Genomic DNA, 25,898 nt, shown 5'->3' on the forward strand with positions numbered 1-25,898 from the left:
AAGACAAGTATTCAGATATTCCACCTACAAGCATTATGTCCTTTTTTAATAAGTATCGCCGAGGCACACCAGTCTTACCGGGCTAACCCTAATCGATAACTTCGCTGTATGAGAAGGAATGAAATAGCGTGTTAGTTCTAGGTTTGGTGGGTGGGGGCTTGAATAAATCTGGGATCATTCAAATCTCACTGTTTTTTGTTGTAAAATACATTACAACCCCGACACCCAGGGCCGAGAAAGGCGTGCTTGCCATGTAAATGCCCTCCCTGGACAACTTGGTTAGCACCGAACAGAAACGCGTACCCAGCCACGGAGTGGCAGTGCCAGGGCACACCTGTTCCTGCCGTCAAGGCCTAAGGCCCGGGCTCTGAAACCGCTGGCTGCCGAGCCAGGACGGAGTCAGCAGTCAGCGCGGAAACAGGGAGATGTGCGGTGCTCCCAGCGCCAGGTGGGCGGCGGGGGGGCGTGGATTTAATCCTGTGATAGAGGGGGGTCTCTGAAGGTGCTGGGAAAGTAGGAAAATATGCAGAACGGGTGAGAAAAGGGAGGAACTGAAGGAAGAAAGGAGACCCGTGAAACCGTCCAGGCCCGAAGTGACGAGGGGCCTGGGGCAATGGCCCGAGAAGATGTCACCTTGGAAAACATCGACTCTCCTTCACACCGGTTCCTCCATTCTAAACCAGTGCCTTAAAAATGAAGCTAGTGGTCTTGGCACCCGGGTAAATGTGTTCTAAACTGACTTCTGACTTGCTCAGGACAGTCACTTCCTTCAGTCCTGAGCACAGTTTGTTTCTCGCTTTGGTCCTGGGTGTTGGGGTTGTTTTGCCTGGATGCAGTTCTGCATGGACCCCATCCACAGGACTTCTCCTGAGAAATGTCTGAAGTCTTAGTGGGTCTTGTTTGAAGGAAATCTTGGCATAAGACCTGGCCCAGGTCCTGTCAAGTATCCGGCTAAGCAGCCCGTCCGCCCCTCAGCATCTCGGGCCTCGTGGGGCTCTGGAAGCTTGGCTGTTGGGAGGTGAGCCCACCAGTGGGTCAGAAATGCCAGGGGATCCACGCACTACTCCCCTGTGTCGAAACTCCCTTTCAGAAGATGCTCTCAAACATTACCCAGACACAGATGGAAAGGTGCCCCAGGCTTATTTTTGTGAAAAGTGAAAAGTTTAGAAAAGTTAAAGGAAGTGAGAATTTCCTCTAACTACCACCACACTTTCCGTCAGCTGGTTGCCCTCAGTGTGCCCGGGGTCCCGGGCTCAGAGCTGGGAGTGCATCGCTGTGACCTCCTAGTTCGGCTGTGACCTCCTAGTTCGGCTCTGACGCGTGTCGTCAGGGGCTGAGCAGCATGCGCGGAGGCCCAGAACTCGAATCCCGAACCCCGAGGTGCTTGCATTTCCAGCTGTTGTCTTGAGGTTACAATTTCTGTAAAAGAAGCAGGACCCCACTGCCCCATTCTGTGGGATCCCCATCTGGGTTCTTAATCAGAAATATTGTTATCTACCCACCTGACAGGCGGAGGCCGTGCAGACTGGGGGGAAGGATTTACAGATTCCCCCAGGAACGTCGTCTTCTTTTCCACTGACGAGCATTCACAGCTGAAATCTCATTCCTTTCATGTCCAGCTTCCTCAAAGGCTTACAGTCTTAATTTGTGTATTAGGTTCCTCCTAAAGGGTCAGCCCCACGTAGGAATCACTGACTTCAATTAAAATTGCAACAATGTTTTCCTACCACTAAAAATACATATATTCACCAACACATGACAAGAATACCCTTTGGAATTCCCCTAATTTTTCTTCCAAACGGCTGTCCTGCTTCCCCGATGTTCCATCTGCCAGCATTTAACCCACTCACAGAGCAGCCGGGAGCAGCGAGTCAGACGGACAGGCAGGCCCACGGTCTGGGGCGCTCAGGAATCGGAACGCACCCCGAGTCACGTCTCCATTTCCCAGGGCGTTCCGTCATTTCCCTGCTTCAGCGAAACGTTACGTGCTTTGTCTGAAGAGTAGCTGGGAAGAAGCGTGCATATGAAGTGCCATCATTGTTTACGAATTCACTGAACAAAAATCATAAACCCTTTCTTTTTTTTGGAACAAGGTTGGGTAAACATTAATCATACATTTAACACAAAAGTATTGAATTCCTGAGTGCCGTGTTTACATACTTGGCATGTCAGGGTGAGGAAGACTCCATTCCTGTCGCCAGGGAGTGTCGGAGACCTCAGTGCTTTGTTCCGAATGACAGGACACAGGCCGACCCTCGGGCTCCGTGGTTCAGAGCGCCTTCTCCGTCCGTGCTCCCCTGATTGATGAGTGTGTGGACGGCTCGGCCCCCCCCACTTCTTACTTAATCTAGAAATGGTTATGTGTTGGCATTTCAGTTCCTAAATCATGTCCCCAATATTTTTCTACATCATTTTCCATTTTCCCATTATTGCTTTGGAAACACATTTACCAGATGAATTGCGCAGTTTGGAATTTCAACGTCGTTTGCAAATGAGGCTTCGCCATGAAGTTTTAGATGGATGAGTGCAGCGACGGTGGCATTCCTCTGGGCAGCTGGCCAGGCGTCCCCTGTGTGCAAGAGCCCCTCACGCCGTAGGTGACGTGGCAGTTCCGGGTTTGCGCTGCATAATTGAGGTCGTATTGCCCCCTTTAAATCACGTTGGCCGCTATGCCTCGTCATCAACTCAATGTTTACCAACCCTAACTGACCAATTGATAACAGAAATGTTCTAAGACCTTCTATCTGGCCTATTTTCTGTGTTGACACAGCCTTCAAGGCTTTATCTGAATGACTTTTGTGAGTTTGAATTATACGACACCGTCCTAAGTAACACTTTGCCAAAGTCCACCCTCTCCCAACCCCGGTGCTCACAGGGGCCTCTGAGTCCTGATGAGTCCTGAACACGCTGCCCGTCCACCTCCATCCCCACCCAACCCCCCAGGTCTAGTGCAGGCTGAGTGGTTTCATGTCTGAGCAAACTGTGTACAAGTCACCGGGTCTGCAGACAAACTTGAAACGTTGCTTTTTGGAACTCCCCTGTTCTGTCGGACCAAAGCAATGTTTTCTCCAATCCCACACCTGGAGAAAACAGAGAGAATGGGAGGTGTCCTAGGGTCAATTCTAAGGAACCTCCATACTGGTCTTTTGACCTCAGATGCGATCTCAGCCTGTCAGGATGGCTGCCTCCCTCCCTCACCGTTTCAGTTTGCATGGCAACACTTAGTACCAGCAAAACAAAACACGTTTTTAAAATTGTTTCCTAACTCTACTAGGACTGTTTGCCTTACCAGTGAATGGAAGAAGAGTATTCTGTCCTCCAGGGAAGCCTGGCTGGGAAGGGGGATGGCTTCCCAACTGCAAAGCCCTAACCCCTTCCAACTAGAGCCCGGTGTGCCGGGTGGAAAAGACGCTGCTGACTCCCCAGGCTAACCCAGCTCGCGGTCAGGGCCCACGCTGCCACGTTGCAGCTGACTTTCATTATGAGAACACCTTCCTGGGCCGACGTGGAAAGTTTTAGAGCCCCTTTCGTTTCTAGAAATCCATGTCTCACCCTTATAGGAGTAAAGTTATCTTCTCCAAATGGTTACTTTCTCTCTCCCTTTTGTAATTACTGGGCTTTCCTGAAATCGTTCTCCACACTGCACGCAGACATGCGCCCTGAGAAGCCCTCGCCCTTCCCTGAGACACCCGCACACAAGGTCGTTGAAGGGGAACAGTTACAACAGCCTGCAGATGCGCGTGCTTGGGGCCAAGAGCAGGGGCTTCCCGACCACGGTTACCCGTAATGAGGCACCGAAAGGGAGCAAGGACGCCCATTAAAAGACAGAGTGGTAGAGGAACAGTGGACGGGACAGGACGAGGAGAGGGAAACTTCCTGGAAGTGTGATCTGTGTCCGCTGTGCCGTTCTCTCCAGCGCCTGGGGGCGCGTGCTGAGCACCCCCGGCCAGCGGCTGCCTGCTGCGCACTGTTGTGAGGCTCCAGAGGCGGAGACCGTCTTGTTTCCAGACCTTCACCAGTTGGAAATACTAAATAAACCCAAGTGAATTCAGGAAAAAGTGAGGTCTCTCAGGGCCCTGAAGCAGTTTTGAGTTTACTGGGGGAAATGCTCTATTCTTCAGAAAAACCAAAGCAGCCCGGAAGCAAGTGGAGGGGAGGGCCCCGATTCAGAAACCAGTCTGTGCGCACATGGATTGCCAGCTGGTGTGTGTGTCGCGGGGCGGGGGGGGGGGGGACGGGGGAATTGCTGGCAAGGGAAGTCCCTCGAGCAGTGGTTCTCAAACTGGCGGTCAGCAAAATCAGCTGAAAGGCTCATTGAATACATTGCCACGCCCCATCCTGAGAGTTTTGATCCAGTTTGTGAGGGGTGGGGCCCAAAATCTGCATCCAGGACAGGTTTTCAGGTGCTGCTGCCGCCACTGCCACCGGTCTCTATGCTACACTTTGAGGACCACTGCCTGGATAAAGGTGCCGGAACTCCTATGAATATTGTGAATACCGAAAAGGTTATTGGACTTTTTGAGTCATGGTTGAGCCCCTTCTTCAGGGTTTCTCCAGGTGGTTATAGTTGGGAAAGTTCGATGCTGTAAGTGAGCCTTTTTGATGCATCACGTGATGAAGTTGGAGCAGGTGGTTTTTCAGGTTCTTTCCTTGCAACTCCAGAAGTCAGTGCGGAATGAACCGGGCGGGGCAGAGGCCAGCCGTTTGCTCTGTCCCGCTGGTGATGCTCCGTGGTGCTCAGGGCTTCCATCTCTGAACCCATGGGCCTGGCCCAATCTGCCCTGTCCTCCTGTCGTTTCTTCCGAGTGTCTGTGGTGATGGGCATTAATCTCTCTCGTTTTTCCCTCTGCCTTTTTGTTTTGTCTCGTTTTCACCACCTCTAGGAGGAAGAGCAAAAGCAGGCAGTAAGTGAACTTCAGAATTCTCCATCTGTTCTTGCTTGTTTTGCATGTTCTTTTCCTCGTGTTGATACTTCCTCCTCTCCTCCCCGCACAAGGTCAGCCCTGCAGAATTGATTATGGGTAAAACCCTCAGCAGTTCTCTCCATGGTGTTGTAAAGTGGCCTGAAAGTCCCCGTCATGTTACCTAGTAGAGCATGTTCTTATTTGAAACCAGAGCTTGTTCAATTATTTTTCAAAGTGCACATCTGTCGTGTTTATTTGAGTATGCATGGTTATGCAGGCTACAATTGCATTTTCCTGCTCTCGTTTTCTCCGCTGCTTCCTGTCTAGGGTGACATTAATTGCTTGAAACAATTCTTGGAGGGGTGGAGGTGACCTGAATAGTGGCGCATGAGAATGAGTAGTTTTTCTGATAACTTCAGATGTCTTTTGGTCCTGAACAGGCTCTGGACGCCACAGCTCCAGTCGCCTTCTTAACAAAGTTACAAAGTTAACAAAATGAGAACTGAGCAATGATGAGGCTGTGATTTCCTGTTCAGAGGCTGCCCGGAGGGAGCTCTGGTTTCTCTGGGCTGGGTGGCTGTTGCATGGTGTTTAGGGAAGGTTTATGTTTGTTTTTATTTATCCTGATAGCTACTAACACACATACAAAATCAATTGAGGGCCTGTCCCCAGTGGTAACACCATCTGTTTATATAGCATAGCGAGGTTCCCAAAGCATGCATCTTTCAGATAAGCTAAAGCTGACATTTAATTTACTTCAGGGCTTTTTGAGAAAAAAAATTGTAAACAAACTTTGGTATTTTCTTAAAAAACTGTAGGAAATCTTATGGATAGATTCTATTTTCCAGTATCCTGTACATTTTTTCTCTGAAATAAAATATGCAAAAAATACAATAAAATATGCAATTAGGGAAATTTGCAATTCTGCATGTTTCATTCCATAAATATTTTCTTTTTTAAAATATATTTTATTGATTATGCTATTACAGTTGTCCCAATTTTTCTCTCCCTTTCATTGTCCTCCACCCTGTACCTCCTTTCCCACCAGCATTCCCCCACCTTAGTTCATGTCCATGGGCTATACATATAAGTTCTTTGGTTTCTCCATTTCCCATACTAGCCTTAACCTCCTCATGTCTATTAATGCCTACTAATTATGCTTTTTATTTCCTGTATCTTTTCCCCCACTCTTCTTCCTCCCCTTCCCCACTGATAACCCTCCATGTGATTTCCATTTCTGTGAGTCTGTTCCTATTCTGGTTGTTTGCTTCACTTTTGTTTTTGTTGTTTAGGTTCAGTTGTTAATAGTTGTGATTTTGTTGTCATTTTAATCTAGAAAATGATTATATATTCATATTTTTGATCATCTTCTTTTTCATAGGTAAGTCCCTTTAGCATTTTGTATAATAAGGGTTTGGTGATGATGAACTCCTTTAACTTGACCTTATCTGGGAAGCGCTTTATCTGCTCTTCCATTCTAAGTGGTAGTTTTGCTGAATAGAGTAATCTTGGATGTAGGTCCTTGCCTTTCATGACTTGGAATACTTCTTCCCAGCCCCTTTTTGTCTGCAAGGTTTCTTTTGAGAAATCAGCTGATAGCCTTATAGCCACTCCTTTGTAGGTAGCTATCTCCTTTCCTCTTGGTGCTTTTAAGATTCTCTCCTTATCTTTCATCTTGGCTAATGTAATTAAGATGTACCTTGGTGTGTGCTTCCTTGGGTCCAACTTCTTTGGGACTCTGAGTTTCCTGGACTTCCTGGAAGTCTATTTCCTTTGCCAGATTGGGGAAATTCTCCATTATTTTTTCAAATAAATTTTCAGTTTCTTGCTCTTCCTTTTCTCCTCTGGCACCCCTATGATTCGGATGTTGGAATGCTTAAAGTTGCCCTGGAGGTTCCTAAGCCCCTCCTCCTTTTTTTGAATTCTTGTTTCTTCATTCTGTTCTTGTTGAATGTTTATTTCTTCCTTCTGCTCCAAACCATTGATTTGAGTCCCAGCTTCCTTCCTATCATTGTTGGTTCCCTGTACATTTTCATTTATTTCACTTTTCATAGCCTTTGCTTTTCCCTCTATTTTGTGACCATACTCAACCAGTTCTGTGAGCATCCTGATTACCTGTGTTTTGAACTGTGCATCTGATAGGTTGTGTATCTCTTCATTGCTTAGTTGTATTTTTTCTGGAGCTTTGGGCCAAATTTTTTCATTTGGGCCATATTGTTTCATGTAGGTGCATCTGTTACATAGTAACCATCTCTGCCCCTCCTACCAGTCTGGATGAATGTTTCTTCTTCAACTCCTTGGTTGTTGGACTTCCATACAGTTCAGTTTTCTGGCAGTACTGATTATTTTTTGTTTTTAAATTTGTTGTTGTCCTTCTTTTGGTTGTGTGAGGAGGCAAAGTGTATCTACCTATGCCTCCATCTTGGCCAGAAGTCCAGGGCTTTTTTTTTAAGGAGGGAAATATGAAATGTTAATTCAAAAAATTAATCATGTCTTTTTCATAGAACAAATCTGTGTCAGATTAAGAATGGGAATTACATTTATTATTATTTCCAGTTAGGAGAGCAGTGGAATCATAGAATAAAGGGGAGACTAAAGGAAGCAAGAGAGGGTTAGTGAAAGGAGGAGGGGAAGAAGGAGTGACAGAGTGACAGACTGCGAGGAAGAGGGTGGGAAGAGAGAGCATGGCGTTAGGAGGAGCAGACAACTCAGAAATCTCAGTGGCTTTAACGTAAAGCTTGTTTTCTTCATTCACACGGAGTTTATTGCTTTGATCTATGGCATTCCTATATCAGTAGATACGTTGACCTGGGCAAAGCAGAAGACCAGGATGGCAAGTGAATTGCCGCAGTTTAATGCATCTACCAGGAAGTGACACCCATCACGTCCGCTCCACTTCATTGGCCAAAGCAAGTCACATGAGCACACTGCAGCTCCAGCTTGCTTAGCAGAAGCAGAGAAGCAGATACCAGTAATACGTAGGTGTAAAGGAGGAAGGTCTGTCCTTCCCTCTCCCTTCTCCACTCCGTCCCTGGCCGTCTCCTCCCCTGCTATCGACCGTACCTTTCCTGCTGATGCAGCGCATCACCTCGCCTGTGGTTGCTGACCACCAGTGTTCTCCTCCTTCCCTTCACCCTTCTATACCCCAAGGATACACTCTGCAGTCAAAACCGCTTGCTGAGAATGTTCCAGCAACCCGCCCAGACTCACATCTTCTGACCCCTCTCTAAACGTGCCAGCTCAGAGTGAAGCACATACTTGGGAACACCCTACACCTTCCTGAGAACTCGCTTGCAGACGGGGGCAGACACTGTGTATATTTATTTATTTTTGGCAGCCACAGAACCTCCAGTAGACATTTCACTTTTTTAAAAAAATTTATGGATTATTGGATTAATCCAAGAACCAGAAATTGCCACTGCCAGTGTAGTATTTCTCAGGTCAATTTAAAGCTAACCTTGGGCCGACAAGGGAATGAATTAACATGTTCATTTCACTGACTTTGATTCTGTGCAAGATTGTCATTCCCTTGAAGTTGGCAAAAGGAGAAGCTGGACCCAGGCCGCTAAAGCCTGCCAGTCACAAGCCACTTGCCCGTTGCTGCATTTTGGGACCTCTCTTGCTACTTGAGTCAGTGGGGATATTAAGTGGAATCTTGCCCTTTCTGATTCCCACAACCAAGGAGATAACCCTCTACTTCCGCACCAGAGAAGACATGGTGTGGGCTGGCCCTCTCTGGCCACAACCCACCAAATATGCCTGAAAGAAGGGCGTTCAGTATTTATTTAGTTAGCCAGGGTGGACCCCTGAGGACTCCAGCAAACCTCATGAGTGTTAACTTTGTAAATTTAAGAGAAAGTACTTAAAAAAATACATAACAACAAATAAAAACCTCCTCTGTCCATTAAAAAGATTATTGGCAAACCTCTTGAGGTGCTCATGGGTCATTTCCCCTCTTGGTCACTTAACCTTTGGACACAATCTCACTGGGAAGTGATTCACACGCCTCTGAAATCTTCGGGACTCTCCGCCCCACCCCCCACCCCCCAGCCTCACCCCCCAACACACGCTCTGAAACAGAAGCCTGTAGCTGCTTCTCCCTCAAAGGCAAAGGGTTGCCATTTATTTATTTATTCAGCAGTGTCTTACTACCCGTGTTCAAGGCAGTGAGCGTGGCCTTTTGGAGGATAAAAAGAGAAATCGTGCATGAATCCCACTTTCAAATAGCATGAAAGTTATTTCTTGGTTGGCGTGATGCCCTAAATACAGAAACTCAAGCCAGGTCAGTGACATCTGAGCCTTTGGCACCACTGCCGCCCTCCTGCGTTTGCAGACGGCCCAGACGTCTCAGTGAACGGGCCGCTGTGCTGGCCTGCGGGGCTCTGCCGTAGCCTGCAGCCTGAGCCCTGTCCTCGTCAGCGTGCACTGACCCCGCAGCCTCTGCACACGGGCGCCCTCATCAAGGTCCGCCGGGAGCTCCCTCCTCAGTCTTGGCTTTTGTACTCACTACAGGGACCTGGCACCTTGCCCATTGGGGTTGTTGTTTTATTTTTCCCCACAAGAGGAAATGCCATTCCAATATTAAAAGATAGGCATTTGTATCTCACTCCCCCCACCCCCAAAATCCCTGAACACCAATAAGGAGTTGGTAGTCTTGAGGATACAGGGGAAACAGCGTTGGGTCTTTGCAGCACTCCCAGTATTTTTGTTCAGTCTCATCTGTGACAAGCTGGTATGTAGGCTTGCCTGCTTTTTCCTTTCCCTCCTGTACTGTACTGGTCTTTTCCTCTCCTAACTGGAATGCACACAGCCTATGGAAAGTACCTGCCAGCATGTCCAGGGAAAGCCTACACACCAGGCTGGAGAAATTTGCCTTCTACTGAAGAAATATTGAATTCCTAGGACCACCATAGGTCCCCCCAGAACACTCCAGCCTGAGTCTCAGCAGAGCATCAACAGAAAAGAATGCGTGAAAGATGACTTCTAGGTTTTGAGCCTGAGAACCTGGGAAAACGATGAATACCAGTGACTGAAAAAGTGAAAATGGGGAGGTGATCTGGGTTAGGAAGGGAACTTTGGTCTGGCTTTGAAGCTATTAAGTTACAAGGAATAGGCAGGCAGGCACGCTTTTTGTGTGGTGTACTAGATGCTTGGGGATATGCAACTGGAGTTTCAGGGAGAACACAGGGCCAGCATTGTAGGTGTGCAAGTCTTCAACATAAAACTGGGATTGAAATCATAAATGTGAGCCTTAGGGAAAACCCAAAGTAGACACAAGGAAGAAAGAGTAGTGGGTAGGAGGGGTCGGATTGTGGGTTCTCCTGAAAGCCCAGTCAGTTTCAAGGAGAAAGTTAATAAGACAATAAGCACTGAAGCCCTTGAAATTGACAGTGAGGAAGTTATCAGCACCTTGGAAAGGAAATTTTCAGTAGAGTAGTGGAGTGCTGACAGCTCTGAAAAATGGGCTTTGTCTTCTGCAAGGACTTGCTTCACCCCAACCCCACTGCATTCACTCACCCCGATACAGGCACTCACCTCAGTGAAGGAAGGATTAAATCTTCAGTCTGCATGTTAGATTTTCTGACTCAGAACCTTGTTGACAAAACTTCGTTTCTTTTCTGTCTGAACATGTACCTAACCCTTCGAAACTTCAGTTTCCTCATCTGTAAACTTCCGACATCCCAATTCTTCGACCCTTTTGTCACTGACAACCAGTTGGCGTACTGGGGAAAGGCTATAAACCAAAAAGGGGCTCCAGAAATTCAACTGGGCTCCTTGTGCCTGCCGTGTCCTTCTGTGACTCTGAAACCCTCCGGTCCTCACTCCACTGTCTGCGCTTTCAGGAACCAGCCCCTTCCCCAGGGTTCATTCATGCCGGATCGTCTGCCCTCCACTTTTCCAGACAGACAAATGCGGCCTGTGAAGAGGGCATCCCCTCCTCCCATGAAGCCCACTCCTTTGGCTTATTCCCAGGACTCCTGGCCGTGCCTCCCGCAGGAGGGCAGGGACCCCTGGTGCTCTCCTTCTGTTAGACCTCCCCCTGCCATCAGCTGGTTCTGATGGTCCATATTAGCAACAAGGCTGAGGTCGGGAGCTTCCCAGCCCAGAGTCCTGAACTGAGATGAACATCTGCCCCTTTTCAGCTAAGGGAATCGTGTTCTAAAGGCTACAATAGACTCTTTCACTCTCGTCTCCCTTTATTGCTAATCATAATTTGGCAAGTAGAATTACTCTGATTTGGAGCTGTAGTATAGATGCCCCAGTGTTTAAAAAAGAAAGAGAGAGGGAGGGGCATGTTTTCTAAAATTAGAGGCAATGCAGAGAGACAGTTTACTGCAGCTCAAGTGTTACCTTTAATAAGAATCCACACCAACTCACCGCTGCTTACAAAGCTGGCTAACCGTAAACCCTTTGGTGCCTTTATTATTATGTGTTCATGTTAACTTCACCATGTGTGGCAGTCATTTTCTATACATTACTTTCACCTTACAGATTTCAACTCCTGCATTCAACCAGCTCAGACCTCAGGAAACCGAGAGAGGATCTAGGAGACTCTCGGGCCTGTAGCTGCCCTCCGGGTCCTCCCCCAAATGTGCAGAAGATACCAGAGTTTATTCTTGGGCTCTTGAAAGTTCTCACCTGGCCTTAGGCCACTGGTGGCCTGCCCTTCCTTCTGCAGCAGCTTACCACCCGGGAAAAGCAGCCCTGGATTGGTCACCCTCTCTCTGTAGGACGGCGTGACTCTGAATCACCCTCGAGCAGGTTTCTTATTCTCAGCACCGTGGACGTATGGAGCCAGAGGGCAGGGGACTCTTCTATGCCTTGTAGGATATTTAGAAGCATCCTTGACCTCTCCCTCCTACATTCTAGTGCCAGCCACCCGCACCCCCAGCAGGTAAAATGACCCCCAATCAAGAAGCCCTGCCTTAAGCCCAGAGAACCTTTCTCTGTGACACCAGTCCGAGCCCCCAGGCCTTCTCGGCACCCCTTATTCTAGGGGTTAAGGGTGGGATGGAGGAGGAAGGATTCCCAGTCACCTTCCCTCCCATGTCACTGCTCGGCCCCCATCTCCTGCTGCGCTGATGGCACTGCCAGCACCCCCCCCTCCCCCGCCCCCCGGCAGGCACGCTCCCTCCCCACCTCTGCTCTTCCTACTGGGTTGTCGAGTCCGGCCCACGTGTCTCCGAGTGCTCTCCGCTCTCGCCTTCCCGTTCCCATCACCCTTCTTCGTGCCAGCTGCCATCATCTGTCACTTGGTCTGTGGGAAAAGCCTCCTGATGAGTCTCCTTGTCTGCTGTTTCTCGCTTCCCGGTCCCTCCTTCACATCGCCCCAGATTCCTCCAGACGCACCACGCTGACCTCATCATTCCCGGCTGGGGGACCTCTAGCAGCTCCCTCTGCCCCTGCCTAGGGCAGGTCAGCAGGCTTTCTCGCTTCGAGGGTTAGAGAGTAAATATTTTAGGCTTCGTAAGCCACACCAATAATATTATGTGAGTACTTACATAACCTCTTGAAATGTAACCATTTCAAAACGTAAAGCCATATTTACTCATGGACTGCAGAAAGCAGGTAGTGAGCTGGGTTTGGTCACGGGCTGCCGTTGCCCATTCTGTGGCCTGGTCAAGAAGCTTGACGACCATTTATTTGTGGCTCTGCATGGTCGTGGCCCTTTTGCACCCTCCCCTTTCCCACCACACGGCTTCCGTGCTTCCTGCTGTGCGTCTTATCCCCACGCACGGCCGCCTCCGTCCCTGTTCATGCTCTCTCCTCGCCTGCATCGCCCTTCCCGAGCCTCTTCTGCCTCATGAAACCATACCCCTGAAGACACTCTCGGATGCCACCCCTCTGTGAAACCCGACCCTGTCCTGGAAGGTCGGAGTCAAGCCCTCTGTGCCTGTGCTGCGTTCCCTTTGTAGCTCCAGGGGGGCGCGGGTTGCATCCTCCTTTGTGTGACGGTCGCCCCACTGACCTCCAGCCTGTGAGCCTCCCAGTGGGGACCTTGCCCCTTTGTAGCCCCAGCACCTTGCTGGCTCATGGCAATTAGTTCGCGGCTGAGCCGATGCGTGAAGCACGGTATGTTCATCCTCACCCTCCTGTGGGGAGATTATTATCGTCATTTCATATATGAAGATCCTGAGGTGCCGGAGAAGTTAAGTAAGTTGCCCAGGATCACACGGCTGGTAAAGAGCAGAGCCGGATCCAAGTCAGACGGTCAAACCACAGAGCCTGGACCCTGACCGCGGTGTTGTGGATAACCAGGCCCGCGGCAGAGAGGGCTGCTGTGGAAGGGTGCCGCCCCTCACCGCCCTGGTTTGGCCTACCCACGCAGAGCATTTAAATTCGTCTCATTGAATTTTAAAATATCAGTGGTAGGTTCTGGCTGTTTGCCTGGTGGTCATTAATGTAGCTGTCGGGGTAAGGGCCACGCTCTCCTGGGAGCCTGTTTTCTTCTTGTTTCTAATGTGCAGTCGGGATGTTTGGCATTCATTTTATCGGTATTTTTTTCCCTTAATGAGGTTCCTGATCATTTTGTCGAGAGCTGGTATTAAAATCCTGCAATGAGAACTAATGGGATACCATTTTCCAACAGAGCAGGGCGAACTAGGAGAAACAAACAGAAAGAGGGTAATTCCGGTCTTGGAATTTATTAGCTTCCCTATCAAAACGTCTGACTTTCAACTTACCGTTGATCTTTGGGTGTACAGTGAGTTTTAATGGGTTGTTCTTTGTCTCAGGAGCTTAATATGCTTTCCTCTACCGCTAAGAAAGATAGCCAGATACCTTGCTCCCACCCCATTAAGCCTCAAGGTAAGCTTTGTCTTCTGTATAATGTAGTTGGACTTGAACGTGGACAAATCACGAAGATCCGGAACCACGACTTTCCACCCAATGCCTACACCGTGACCGCAAAGCAGCCAGCAGCCCTGCAGTAGCCATTTCCTGCCGGCGGCTGCTGTCCCCACAGCCACCACAGGGGGCAGGCTGAGTGTAAGCGCCGAGTTTCCTGAGGTGACATGGGAACAAACAGGTGTCAGCCCCCTGCGGAAGGACCTCACGGCAGACTTTTTGATGGCCCTGACTTTCCAACACACACACACACACACACACACACACACACGACAGACAACTGGGTGTTGACGGTGGTCCGGGAAGAGACGTGATGAAACTCTCCAGCGCCGCCCCCCCCACTTCACCCCCACTGCAGTGTTAGAAGCCAGGTTTATCTTTAAACGCTGCTCTGCACTTCAGCTTGAGGGCAGGCACCTTTGTGTAGAGAGCGAGGTCTCCAGGCGAATCCTTCATCTGTTTGAGGTCACCCCCAAGCCCCAAGGGATGCACAGCCCACGTCTTGGCTCACTGCTCTGCGGTTGTCTTTCTCTTCTCCTCCACCCTACTGGGCACCGTCCATCCGCTCGCCGCCACCCCTGGTCCTGACTCCCAGCGTCGCAGCTCGTGTGGAGTTAGGCAGCTATTGCCACCTCTTGCAGCAGGACAGAGTGCGGCACCAGATCGTCCTCGCTCTCCCTTTACTTCTGTGTTTGATGAGACAGCTGCGTTTTCCTAGCAGAGCCGGCCAGCACCAGCTCAAAATAGCATGTGGGTTTTGTTTTTGTTTGTTTGTTTGTTTTTGTCTTTTCTCGAAGGAAAAAAATGTACAAAGGCTGTTTCTTATACATCCCAGTCCCCTTTGCCTTCGTGGTTGCCGCCCCTGCATTTTGGACTGACGGCTCCTCTCTCCCAAGGTTGTTTTTCAGTGTTTTGTTTTTCTGAGAGGGCCTTTCAGAATCGGCAGCAAAGAGGCCAGTTTGTTTAATTTAAATACACTGCAGCAAAATGAAGGTAATTGTCCACACAGACCATCTGCTACCTGGCAGGTATCCACGAGTCAGAGAGAGAGAGAAGCGGAGACTGAAGTGTCTCCTTCTGTTGCCATGATGACAGCCCGGCTCGGAGGTTTGGGGGTGGCGGGGGGAGGGGGGCCTCTGCGGTTACCAGGGCTCCTCAGAGGGCAATAACTCTCAAACCCAGGCTTTTGCCACAAGCCTCTCCAGGCACCAGAGATGAACAGAACTCACACCTGTTCCGTGTGGAGCGGGAAGGGGAGGCAGCAGTGCTTACGGCGCCCCTGCCAGGTGTCGGGCACCGTGCCGGGGATGCCCGAGCGTGGCCCGGGACAGCACTTCCCGTGTCCCAGCGAAGACAGGGCCTTTCTCCGTGTGCGTGCAGCCAGCTCACCCCGCCACCGCAGCGAGTCCCTCTCTCTGCTCAGGTGCCAGCTGTGGGGAGGGATCACAGTGTCCTCAGGTCACCTCCTCTGGCATCCTCTGTACCTGCTTGACGCCGGTATTAGATTTGTGTTCTAGACAAGAGACCGAGCCACAGTTGTATTCTGCACATTTCTCGCTGGGAATTGGCCGCCCTGTCAACCATATTGGAAATTGACTGTCCTGTTGAGAGTCACGGTGGGCTTCAGCAGGGAGAAGCCGTGGCTGACCCGAGTCCTGCCTGGCCCAGAAACCCGTGCTGGGCCCCCCGTGCCTTGGTTCCTCCCAGCACCGCGAGGCGATTCGAAGACCCCAGTACCAGTCTTAGCCTTTCTACTGATTGGTCATAACTGGCCTCATGACCTCCATGGGCCTCAGTCTCCTCGAACATAAAATGAAAGTTGGATGAAACTAGAGGCTGTTTTCCCGAGGTCACGGACCCTCTGAAATTACAAACATGATTTCTGAGCTGTTTCCTCAGAATGTGATACATTGCCTTCTCAGGTTCTCAAGAGTTTTGCTGATGTAGAAGAAGTGAAGAGCCAGCCGACGAGAGAGTTCTCAGATTATAGCATCTCTCTAGCTCTGTGTTTTCAGCAGAATTGTTCCCACTACAAGGGACCTGTGTGTCCGGAGCCCCGAGTCACAGGGCATTTATCGTGTCTAGTTATGGGTCAGACACGCGGTGAGCCTGTGCTGCGTGCCGGCCTTTGTCACAGGTCGCGTTTCAGTAACATTCCACTGTCCTCGCACCAGGAAACCGTGAAACACCAAGCGGCATGCTGCAAAGCCTCCCGCCTCCCGGGCTGACTGCCCCTGTCCCGGCACCGGAAACCCGGGGCCCAGGGTGGTTTCATACCCTCACTGGCCAGCCCGTTCCCATCCCCAGAGCCGCCTGACTAGCTCCTCCACCGTGACCAACTTCTGTGTGACTCTCCATTTCCCCGTCATCTCGAGGTCCCGACCACGTCGCTCTCCCCACCTGCGGTGCCACTTACCCAGGGTCGGTTTGCACTGAGCGCAGTGCCCGGAGCGCAGTGCCCAGAGCGCCCCGCAGGGAGGGCCTGCCTCTCGGAACGGGCCGCCCACCTGTGCCTCTGAGGGGAGGTGCGTGGACGGCACAGCCCCGCGCTCCAGCTTCCTTATCGGCACGCGTCTCCAGCCCGGGCCTGCCAGGAGGGTGACGAACGAGCAAACCCAACCGGCTCCCGGGCGACGCTCAGCCTGCTGGGAGTGTGGCTCGGTGCTCAGGCACCGCCACCAACTCCATGAGGTCCACAGGCCCCGATCTGCACATTTAAGGAGGCAGCAGCAGGGGGCGGCAGCGGGAGGTCAGGGGACCTGGGTCTCTGGAAGGACCTGGAGTTACACGCTGTCTCTCTCGGAATAGCCCCATCCTCTCGTACAGCCGCCTGCTCCCCGCACCTCCCCACCGCCTGCCTTTCCCTGAGGCCTACATGGGTATCGCCTCTGGGGCTGGCTGCACCTGTGACGGAGGTGGGTTAGCTACGGAAAATGCCGTCACACGACCCTGAGACACCTACTGAGACTCCTCTGAGGAGGAAGACCCTTCCCTGGCGGTGCAGTGAGGGCCGGAGCAAAGCCGTCCCTTCTCGGTGTTTCTGACATGAGGTCGCCTGGCGGAAGTCAGAGACTCACAGAATTCTACATCTGGAAAGTGCTTCAGAGACCGTCTAGTCGGTGCCCCTCGGTTTCCAATAGGAAGACGGAGCCCCATAAAGTGTGACTGCACGCGCCGCAGTCGAAAGACAGACCCGGGACCCCCGCCGCCCGAGCCATGCCCCTCCCGCCGAACCTCGAGGCTCCCTTCAGTGCATTCCCCAGAGGGGGGCGGCCAGGGCCAGGTGCCCCCTCGGGGCCTGCGACCTCCTCTCTTCCTCCGGGTCACCGAGTTCGCAGCAGAGAGCTGTCTCCGGTTCTGTAATTACCGACACAGTGAAAAGGCTGCGACTTGCAGTGTGGGGGCAGATGAAGGCACCCCAGGACTCAGGCACAAACTCAGATCAGAAGACATACTCTCAGCTACGCATCCCGGCCTCTCTTCTCACCCGCCGTCCTCTTTCCGAGGGTCTCTGGCCTGTCGTGAGCACCTCTGCGTCTGGTTCCTCATATCCCCACATCCTCCCTCTCTCCATCCGAGGTCCTTCAGGGGGAGCCGATTTAATAGCGCATAAAGAAAACAATCAGCCTAGCATATGAGTTGCCTATTGCTGCATAACAACTTACCCTGAGACCCATTGGCTTAGAATAGCAACTGTTTGTTAACTCACGGCTTCTGTGGGCCAGGAACCCGGGCGCTGTGCGGCAGGGTCCCCACAAGCTGAGGGGCGGGCTCTCCCACCAGACCACAGTCCCCTCGAGGCTCAGCAGCTCACGTGGCTGTGGCAGGCTCCCTCGTGGACTGTTGGACTCGGGGCCTCCGTTCGGTGTGGCTGATGGCTGGGAGCCGCCCTCAGCCCCTTCCCGCGGGCCTTTCCGCAGGGCAGCTCGGGCGAGGGCAGCTGGCTTCGTCAGTGTGAGGAGCCAGGAGAGGAGCACGGGAGTGTGGGGGCGGATCAGAGTCTCAGTCTTGAAGAACCGAACCTCGGAGGTGGCTTCCCATCGTCCTGACACACTTATAAGAGCAGTCACTGAGCCAGCCCACCTTCAAGGGGAGGGGATTGCACAGGAGTGACTGCAGGGCAGGAGCCGTTGGAGGGCCCCCCCCCCCCGCCCCCCGGAGGTCTGGTTAGAGAGGCCCCGCTCTGCTGCGCTGGCGGAGACGCCCCAGTGACCAGTGACCGCTGCCTGCCCTGCCTCCTCCGGCCTCGGTGCTGGGCCCAGGCCTCACTGAGGGGTGGAGCCAGCACTCGCTGCACGCTGCAGGCCGGCTGGCCCTCTGGGACACAGGCAGTGAAGTCAGTTTGAATTTCACAGGCCACCTACTCAGGCCCCCCGATTTTTTTTCCTTTTCTTAACTGGGCTTGATTTCCCTTTTCAGTGCTCAGCGTCTGCACTGTGCACTTGGTCTCGGCATTTCCAGGCAGACTCTGCAGCCAGTCACTTTAGAGACTCTCACCCCCTTCCTGTGCCCGAGATGGGTGCTACGCCTTGGGGACTTGTGCTGGGTGCTGTTCTATCAGCGGACGAGTGCCCGCAGCTCCAGCCTGACCTGGGCTGAGGCCGTTGTCCTCCGCGTGCGGGCAGGCCTGGTTCCCACTGGCCGCACTCCCTGCTCCGTGGCGGAGGCATCAGGAGTCGTAGGCTCCCCCAGCACCCAGGGTCCTCACACGGTCTCACTGAGGTTTGCCTTTCACGAAAAGGCACACCTTTTCATACGCCTGCTGGCCCTTTACGTGTTTGTTGTCCTCGGAACGTGTCTGCCCAGTGACTCCGACCGTTTTTTTATTGGACTGTTTGCTGTTCGCTAAGTTGTACGAGTGCTTTATATATTTTGAATATGAACTCACCATCACACGCACGGTTTGCAGTTCTTCTCCCTCAGGTCGCCTTTTCATTTCGTTGGTGGCTCCTTTGCTGCGCAGAGCTTTTCAGTTTGCTGTGTCCCTCTCGTTTAGTTCTGCTTCCGTTGCCTTTACTTTTGGTGTCAGGTCCAAACAGTCATTGCAAAGACCCACAAGTTCTTTATCGGATATAATCTGTAAATATTTTCCCCACCATATGGCTGACTTTTTTCCTTAGTGGTGTCCTTTTTATAATAATTTCACTTAGCTGTAATTTACATAACACACAATTTACTCTTTCAAAGTACACAAATCAGTGTTTTGTGATATATTCACTGAGTCGGGCAGCCACCACCACGACCAGTTTTAGAACACTCCATGACCCCCAGAGGGCACCCCGTGCCTCGTAGCACTCACGCCTCTCCCCCCAGCCCCCAAACCCCCCAGCCCCAGACCACCGTTCATCTCCTTTGTCTCTCTGGATTTGCCTGTTCTGGACACTTCGTATGCACAGAACCAAACAACATATGGTCTTTTGTAACCAGCTTTTACTTTGCTTATTTTCAGAGTCTGTCCACTTTGTGGCATGTATCAGTACTCCATTTCTTTTCACTGCCAAATCGTTTTTCATTGTAAAAATATACATTTCATGTAAATCATTCATCAGCTGATGGATGTTGGGGTTGTTTCCACTTCGGGGGTATTACGAATAATGCTGCTGTGAACACTTGGGTGCAAATTTCCGTGTAGATACACATTTTCATTTCTCTTGGGTGTGTACTTGTAGTAGCGGCGTTTCTGGGTCATGTGGCACTCACTGTCGAACCTTCTCAGGAATTGCCAGCCTGTTTTCTAAGGCAGCTGGACCATGTTAGGTTCCTATGGGCAGCTTATGAGGGTTCCCACTTCTCTGTATCCTTGTCAACACTTGTTATTGTCCGTCTTTTTTATTATAGCCATCCTAATGGTTGTGAAGGGTTATCTCCTTGTGGTTTTGATTTGCATTTCCCTAATGGCTAATAATGTTAAGCATCTTTTTATGTGCTTATTGGATAGGTATATATGTATATCTTGGGAGACTGTCTATTCAGATCCTTTGCCTACTTTTAACTTAGGTTACTTGACATTTTATCACTGAGTATAAGAGCTCTTTACATATTTTAGGTACAAATCAGTAATCAGATAAATGATTTGCAAAAATTTTCTTCCATTCTGTGAGTTGTCTTTTTACTTTCTTAAAGGCGTCCTTTGAAAAAAACATTTCATTTTGATGAATATCAATTTATTTATTTTATCTTTGTAGCCATTGCATCTTCTCATATCTAAAGAATCATGGTCTAGTTTTAGTTCTCATATTTATTGTGATCCGTTTTGGGTGAGTTTTTATATATAACATGATAAGGGCCTAAGTTCATATTTATTTGTATTGTGGGAAAAAAATCTCAAAAAGCATGCTAATGATAAAAGCACATTGCAAAAAGATATGTGCAGTAGGATACTATTTATGCAAAATTTAAAAGCGTGACACATCGTATATTATTCATAGTTACCTATGTATACACAGGTACAAAGCTCCACACCAAAATCTTTGGTAGCGGTGGCCCCCGAAGGGATTAGATGAGGGGGCTGGGACTGGAAAGGGCTGGTGGTGAGGGGGGTCTTCAGGTTTTCCTGCAGCATCTTCAGGCTGAAATAAATGGATACAGTGATAACAAGTATTAATGGGGTGGTATATTATGTTATACTTTGTAGCTTCCTCTATTTTTTTAAATTCCTCTAAACACACACACACACACATACACACGCACGCACGCACGCACGCACACGAGGCAAAGCAGGAACGATGGAGAACAGACCGTTCCCAGCGAGCCTGGCGCCACACTGCCTGCAGCGTGGAGGTGAGGCTCCGTGCAAACAGCCAGCCACCTGTTGGGGCAGATTCTGTTTGTGTGGAGGTCGGTGGTGTTGCACTAGATCCCAAAAGGATAAGCATGTTCATTTGAACTCATTTGTACACTTTGGCTTACGCTTTCCCAGCGTCGCTTCCACGGAGGGCCCCAGCGTGTCCGCCACGCTCAGGGCCCCTCGCTCTGCAGAGCGGCAGAGCCCCCTCGGGGAGCTGTCTCTAACCAGAGCTTCTACATCACGTCCCCTTGCCCCAGGCTTTGCCCACACCGACCCCAGAGCCTTCACAAGGCAAGTTCCATTTCCACGGAACATATGACCATTCTCACCCGGTCCCTGCAAGGCGGCCCACAGAAGACCTCACCTTGTGTGCCTGATGCGCGCAGTGTGACAGGCCAGGTGACCCAGCTCCTGATGCACAAATTTAGGCACGTGAGGCACGGGGTCTGGAGCCGCAGAGGTGCAGGGGACGCGCCATGTTCCTGGGGGAGACGGAGTCATTCCAGCATCTCCCGTGGGTAGCCTGACACAGGTGGTCACTCTTTCACCCTTGGTTTTCTCCTGTAAAACGGACACAAAAACCTGTGCCCTTTCTACGCACCGGGTGCCGTGAGGGCCAGATGAGACGGTGTCCATGAACGTGCTCGCAAACCAGAACAAAGAACGTTTACAGATTGTTTTCCGACTGTGTGACCCCCCACCCCCACTCTCAGACCCTCGGCCCAGCCGCCCGCTCAGGCTGCCCCTGGAAAGGCCTGCCCTCTCTGAGCTAGCCCCTGTGCTCCCCCCACTCTGGTCCCTTCTGCTGCTGCTGTTCTCTGTACCTGCCCCTGCCACACACACACACACACACACACACACACACACACACTCCCTTTCTTTCTTCCCGTTCTCTCTCTCTCCGGCCATGGAGGCAGCCTGACTCCTTCCTCTGAAATGTGGCTGCAAACGGACTGCCTCGCCCCGGGGACTGAAGCCCAGTCAGCCGGCCGGAGCTGAGTGAGAAGAGGACCCTCCCTCCCTCCCTCCCCCAGAGGCCAGGCACCTGAGATAACATTTTCTGTCTTTGCTTCTCCCAGGCTCAGGCCGCAGGATCGCCGCACACCTCGCCCACGCACGGAGGGGGCGGCCGCCCCATGCCCATGCCGGTCCGCTCGGCGTCCACTGGCTCCACGCCCACACACGGCCCCCAGGACCCGCTGGGCGGCGTCGGGGGAGACATGCAGGAGGCCTTCGCACAAGGTCAGTTTCGGGACCAGAGTGCGAGGCAGAGAACTGAGGGGGTTTGGAAACATAGACGAGATTCTTACTGAGAGTTTTCCTGTTTCTTTGCTCCTCGGTTTAAATGGTCAGATTTTTACGCACAGAGTTAGTAAGTCAGGTGCTGGCTCTTCCTCCCTCGAGGACTGTCTCCAACGGGAGGCTGGCAGGCTTTGCACCTGTGCAAAGAAAGACCTCCTGGGCTCCTGCGCTTTTTTTCCCCCCGGCTGTGAGCAGTGCCTTACCCTTTGGGCTTTGCTTCCTCCGGAGGAATGGGGTGGAGAAATTCCCAAAGTCATGTGCTTAGGACCTTGCTGAAGGCTCATTCAGTGTCAGAATGTCACCACTGCCCGCAGGGCCAGCGGCCAGAGTTATGCAGTTGGGGGAAGATGGGGTGGTGAGGGAGTCTTACTGGGGTGCAGACAGAAGACAGGGAGGAGGCAGCACTGGGGAGGGAAGTCCTGCCTAGGACTGAGGCGCGTCTGGGAGCGGTATTCGTTCCGGAACTCAGCTCTGTGGGTTGTGGCAGGAAGCTCGGAACTGACCGGGCCCTGCCCTCCTGGCAGAGAAGGAGAGGGAGGAAAGCGTGCACTGGGCGACCTGGAGCTGCCGGTGTGCCCGGGGACCGGCGGGGCTGCTGCGGCCCCGCGGCCCCTCGGCGGTACTCGGCGCTACGTCCCAGGGCCTGGCAGACCGAGTCTCGCGCTCTGCCCTCCCATCTCCACGCCCACCCACCTGGCGTCGCCATCTGCTCTGACTCTCCTCAGGTACGAGGAGAAACCTCCGCAATGACCTGCTGGTGGCCGCCGACTCCATCACCAACACCATGTCATCCCTGGTGAAGGAGCTCCACTCAGGTGAAGCCCAGAGCTCCCACCCGGCCTCCTGTCTCCCCTGCCTCTCGCCCGCCTCGCTCCCGCGCCACACGGCACAACGCCGCCGGGGAGCAGAGACCCCTCATGCCACCCCCCCATCCTCTTGCCTCCTAGGGACACCCTGGATGTCTTCACCCAGAGAGTCTGTCTCCCTCGAGATCACACAGAGATAATTACACGTTTCAGTTTCTCTTAAGAGCACAGCTTGTGGAGCCAGCGCAACTCAGAGCTTAAAGAAACGTAGGCCTCCACGTACAGTCGGGCCCCTGCCTCCCCGATGTGCCTTCTGCCCGTGCTCCTTCCGCGGCTGCTCTTTCCTGTCCTAGGCCCCGGCCGCCGCCTCGCTCCGCAGCTCCCCTGCGTGCCTGGGACCACATCGGCCATCCACGGACGCCTCCGGACTCTCTCCCAGCTGCCTTTCTGCCCCCTCCTCTCTGATTTGGTGTTGAAACCCTATTCTCCCCTTTTGTCCATGACTAGGCTCTCGTTTCACTTGAAGTTCATGACCTGAGTCTGTTGCTTCCTTCCCTCCTCGGGTTCCGTTTCATCTGTGACTTCTTTCTCAGTCTCTCTCGATCACTTAGCTGTTTCAGCGATTTTCCAGAGACCCTTACCTCATGCCCATTTCCCCCCTTCCGTGAAACCCAGGACAGGAGTAAAAGCCCATTCCCATATCATCACCCCTCCAGGAATCCCCATGACCCCATCCGTTGTGTAGCTGCCAGATATCTGCTGGTTTTCTTACAGTGGCCCGATTCCCATGTTAAATATTAAGCAGGCGGGTTCCCTTCCCGAGTTCCATAGGTCACTCATACAGATGGCTCTCTTGTGTTTCTTCTGACCTAAGGTAATGCTTTTAGATGCCTTGACAAGGTCATTAATTACCAAGGTTATTAATTAAAAATATAAAGCTGTTTTTCCACGGACTGTTCAAACAGATACACTTACGCAAACACACGTATCGCAATCACCAGGCTGTGCCCTGAAGGGAGGCCGGCCCACAGCTCTGCAGACTTCCCGAAAGACAGTGCGCACCTTCCAAGGTGCCCCAGGGCCGTGGCGTCGCTCGCTCTTGAGTCTGCCTGCTTTCTTTTAAAAGAGAATAAATGCAGGGCCCAGGCTGGTTTTCCCAGGGTGGCGGCTGAGATAAGGTGTCAGTTCTCCTGCGCAGGGGGCGTGGTGGTGATGCCACCCCCTCCCTAGTGCCTGTCAGAATCACCGCCCCTGCACACACTCGTGAACAGAGCGGTCACTGCCGTCGAGATGACTTCACACGTGACCAGAACGTCCCTGTCACGGCTCCCCACGGATTCCAGGCCATGCACGTCAACCACACTGGTGCCTCTTGGCCACTTAGTAGGGTTTATGCAGAGTAAGTGGCTGTGAGCTCATCACACTGACACGGGAGGCAACTGGACACCGTCCAACAGAAAACACACACAGACCAGACAGCGTCACAACCACTCAGAGTTCAGGGGGATCCTCCGCCACCTCTCACAGCAGGGAAGCGGGCGGTGCTGACAGAATTAGGTGTGTCCGGAAGGTCCCTGAGAGGTCCCGTTGCCCATTCCCTTTGCTTTGGAATCGCAGTGAGCGGCTCACAGAAAGGTCACTTGCCTGGAGTTAGGCAGCTCAAAGGGGCAAAGCTTGTTCTAGAACTGAAGCCTGGAGAACATTAAGTCTGTGCTCTCACCACCACCCTGGTCCCTATGTAGGACAGGGTGTCGGATCTGGGGTCCCACGAGGCCCCTTTCCCTGGTGCTGTACCCTCTCACACACTGGAGACCGAACGGAGATGCGGACCAGCCCCCACACAGCACCGTCTCCACAAATGCAGGAGTCAGCTTTCCTTACCCGCGAGGCTGCCAGTGCCCCAGGGACTGGGACAGCCCAGCCGACACTGGCCGTTTCCTCTGCCACCCTGGAGGTTTCGGTCAGGGTGCGGCTGCATCCTCAGGGTGCCTCCCCATATCTCCCGTACAGCGTGGCCGTGCTGTGGACACCCCTGGGTGTCACTCACCCCAGCCTGCCTCCCGACACGAAAGCCCTCTGTCTGTGTGTTCCCAGTGAGCTCGCTCATGACCAGCTCTCACCTCTGGAAAGTTCTTTCTCATCAGGGAGCCAACTTATGCCTTTCCGTAACCCATTTGTGCTTGCTCGACCCTCTAAGCCTGCCCAGAGCAAGTTCAGTTCCTCCCCTTTGTGTTGCCTTTCGAGTATCCGGTGCCGAGAACAAGGCCCTCCCTGAGCCTCATTCCTCTTGAGGCAACTATGGGTCATCCCTTAGGCTGTTCCCAACAGGACGCGGTTTCCACCACACCATCCTGCTCGCCGCCCGCCGCCCGCCGCCCGGGGAAGTCGCCGGCGTTTCCAGGCCCTAGTTCAGAGGCCCCAGGGCTGAGCGCACTCCACACCACAGGGGAGGCTCTCTCTCGAGAGCACAGTGACCGTGACCTCCCAGAAGGACCCTTGGGGAAGCAGCCTTAGACCGTATTTTTTTCTCACAACCACATCACAGTGTTCAGTCATTTTAAGACTTGTCAGCCGAAAACCCCTAGTGGTCCGTTCGTCTTTCTGGACTCGGCGTTAGTCTAGGTTTTCCCCGCCGTGCACTTTCAACCCGATGGCAAGATGCTCGGTGTGTCCCCCGCAGGCGTCCCCCCTTAGGGAAACGGGCTCAGAGGACAGGCCGCCGCCCCCCTCGCCACCAGGGAAGCCAGCGGCAGTGTAGGCGACACCGGGCTGCTCTGCGGGCCCGGGACTCCCCAGTAGCTCTGTTCCACCGTGCAGGGGACGTGCGCACAGGGTGCAGACCGGGTGGGGGAGCAGCCTGGGGGGCTGTGGCCCGGGGCCTTGGGCTGGGGGTTCGCCCCAGGCCTCCCGAGTTGCTCCCTCCGCCCCGCTTCTGTGCTTGTCCTGCGCTGAAGGGTCACGGGCCTCCTTGGACTTGTTTCCACAGCGGAGGAAGGTGCAGAGGAAGAAGAGGAGAAGATGCAGAATGGGAAGGACAGAGGTAAAGGCAGCTCACCAGGAGCCCCAGGTTGAGTGGGAGCCAGAGCTACTAGCCCCTGAACGGACCCCCCCTTTTGTTTCTGCCTTCCTTCCCGCTGCCGCCCAGAGGGTTCGGACCCCCACAGCACCCCCTACCTGCTTTGCCCAACCGCCCGGCAAATTTTCCGCCCCCCTTCCCCGCCCCGGAGGTGGTGGTGTCCGTGGATCAACACA

General features: G+C 52.4%; 1 protein-coding gene across 5 annotated transcripts in view; it reads left to right on the plus strand.

Annotated features, from left to right (window-relative positions):
* Positions 1 to 25,898, plus strand: part of DTNB (dystrobrevin beta) — a 172,757-nt gene that overhangs the window by 141,408 nt on the left and 5,451 nt on the right. For 3 of the 5 annotated variants that reach the window (XM_045844347.1, XM_045844351.1, XM_045844346.1), the window contains 3 exons: positions 21,618 to 21,780; positions 22,566 to 22,655; positions 25,633 to 25,686. In XM_045844347.1, coding sequence (XP_045700303.1) covers positions 21,618 to 21,780; positions 22,566 to 22,655; positions 25,633 to 25,686 — 307 coding nt within the window. Of the gene's footprint in view, positions 1 to 21,617; positions 21,781 to 22,565; positions 22,656 to 22,787; positions 23,590 to 25,632; positions 25,687 to 25,898 lie in introns of those variants that run through there. The other 2 variants (XM_045844349.1, XM_045844350.1) reach the window with 2 other exon arrangements.

The sequence above is a fragment of the Phyllostomus hastatus genome, unplaced genomic scaffold, assembly GCF_019186645.2.
Source record: "Phyllostomus hastatus isolate PE091 unplaced genomic scaffold, TTU_PhHast_1.1 phas_contig_402, whole genome shotgun sequence".
Lineage (NCBI taxonomy): Eukaryota > Metazoa > Chordata > Mammalia > Chiroptera > Phyllostomidae > Phyllostomus > Phyllostomus hastatus.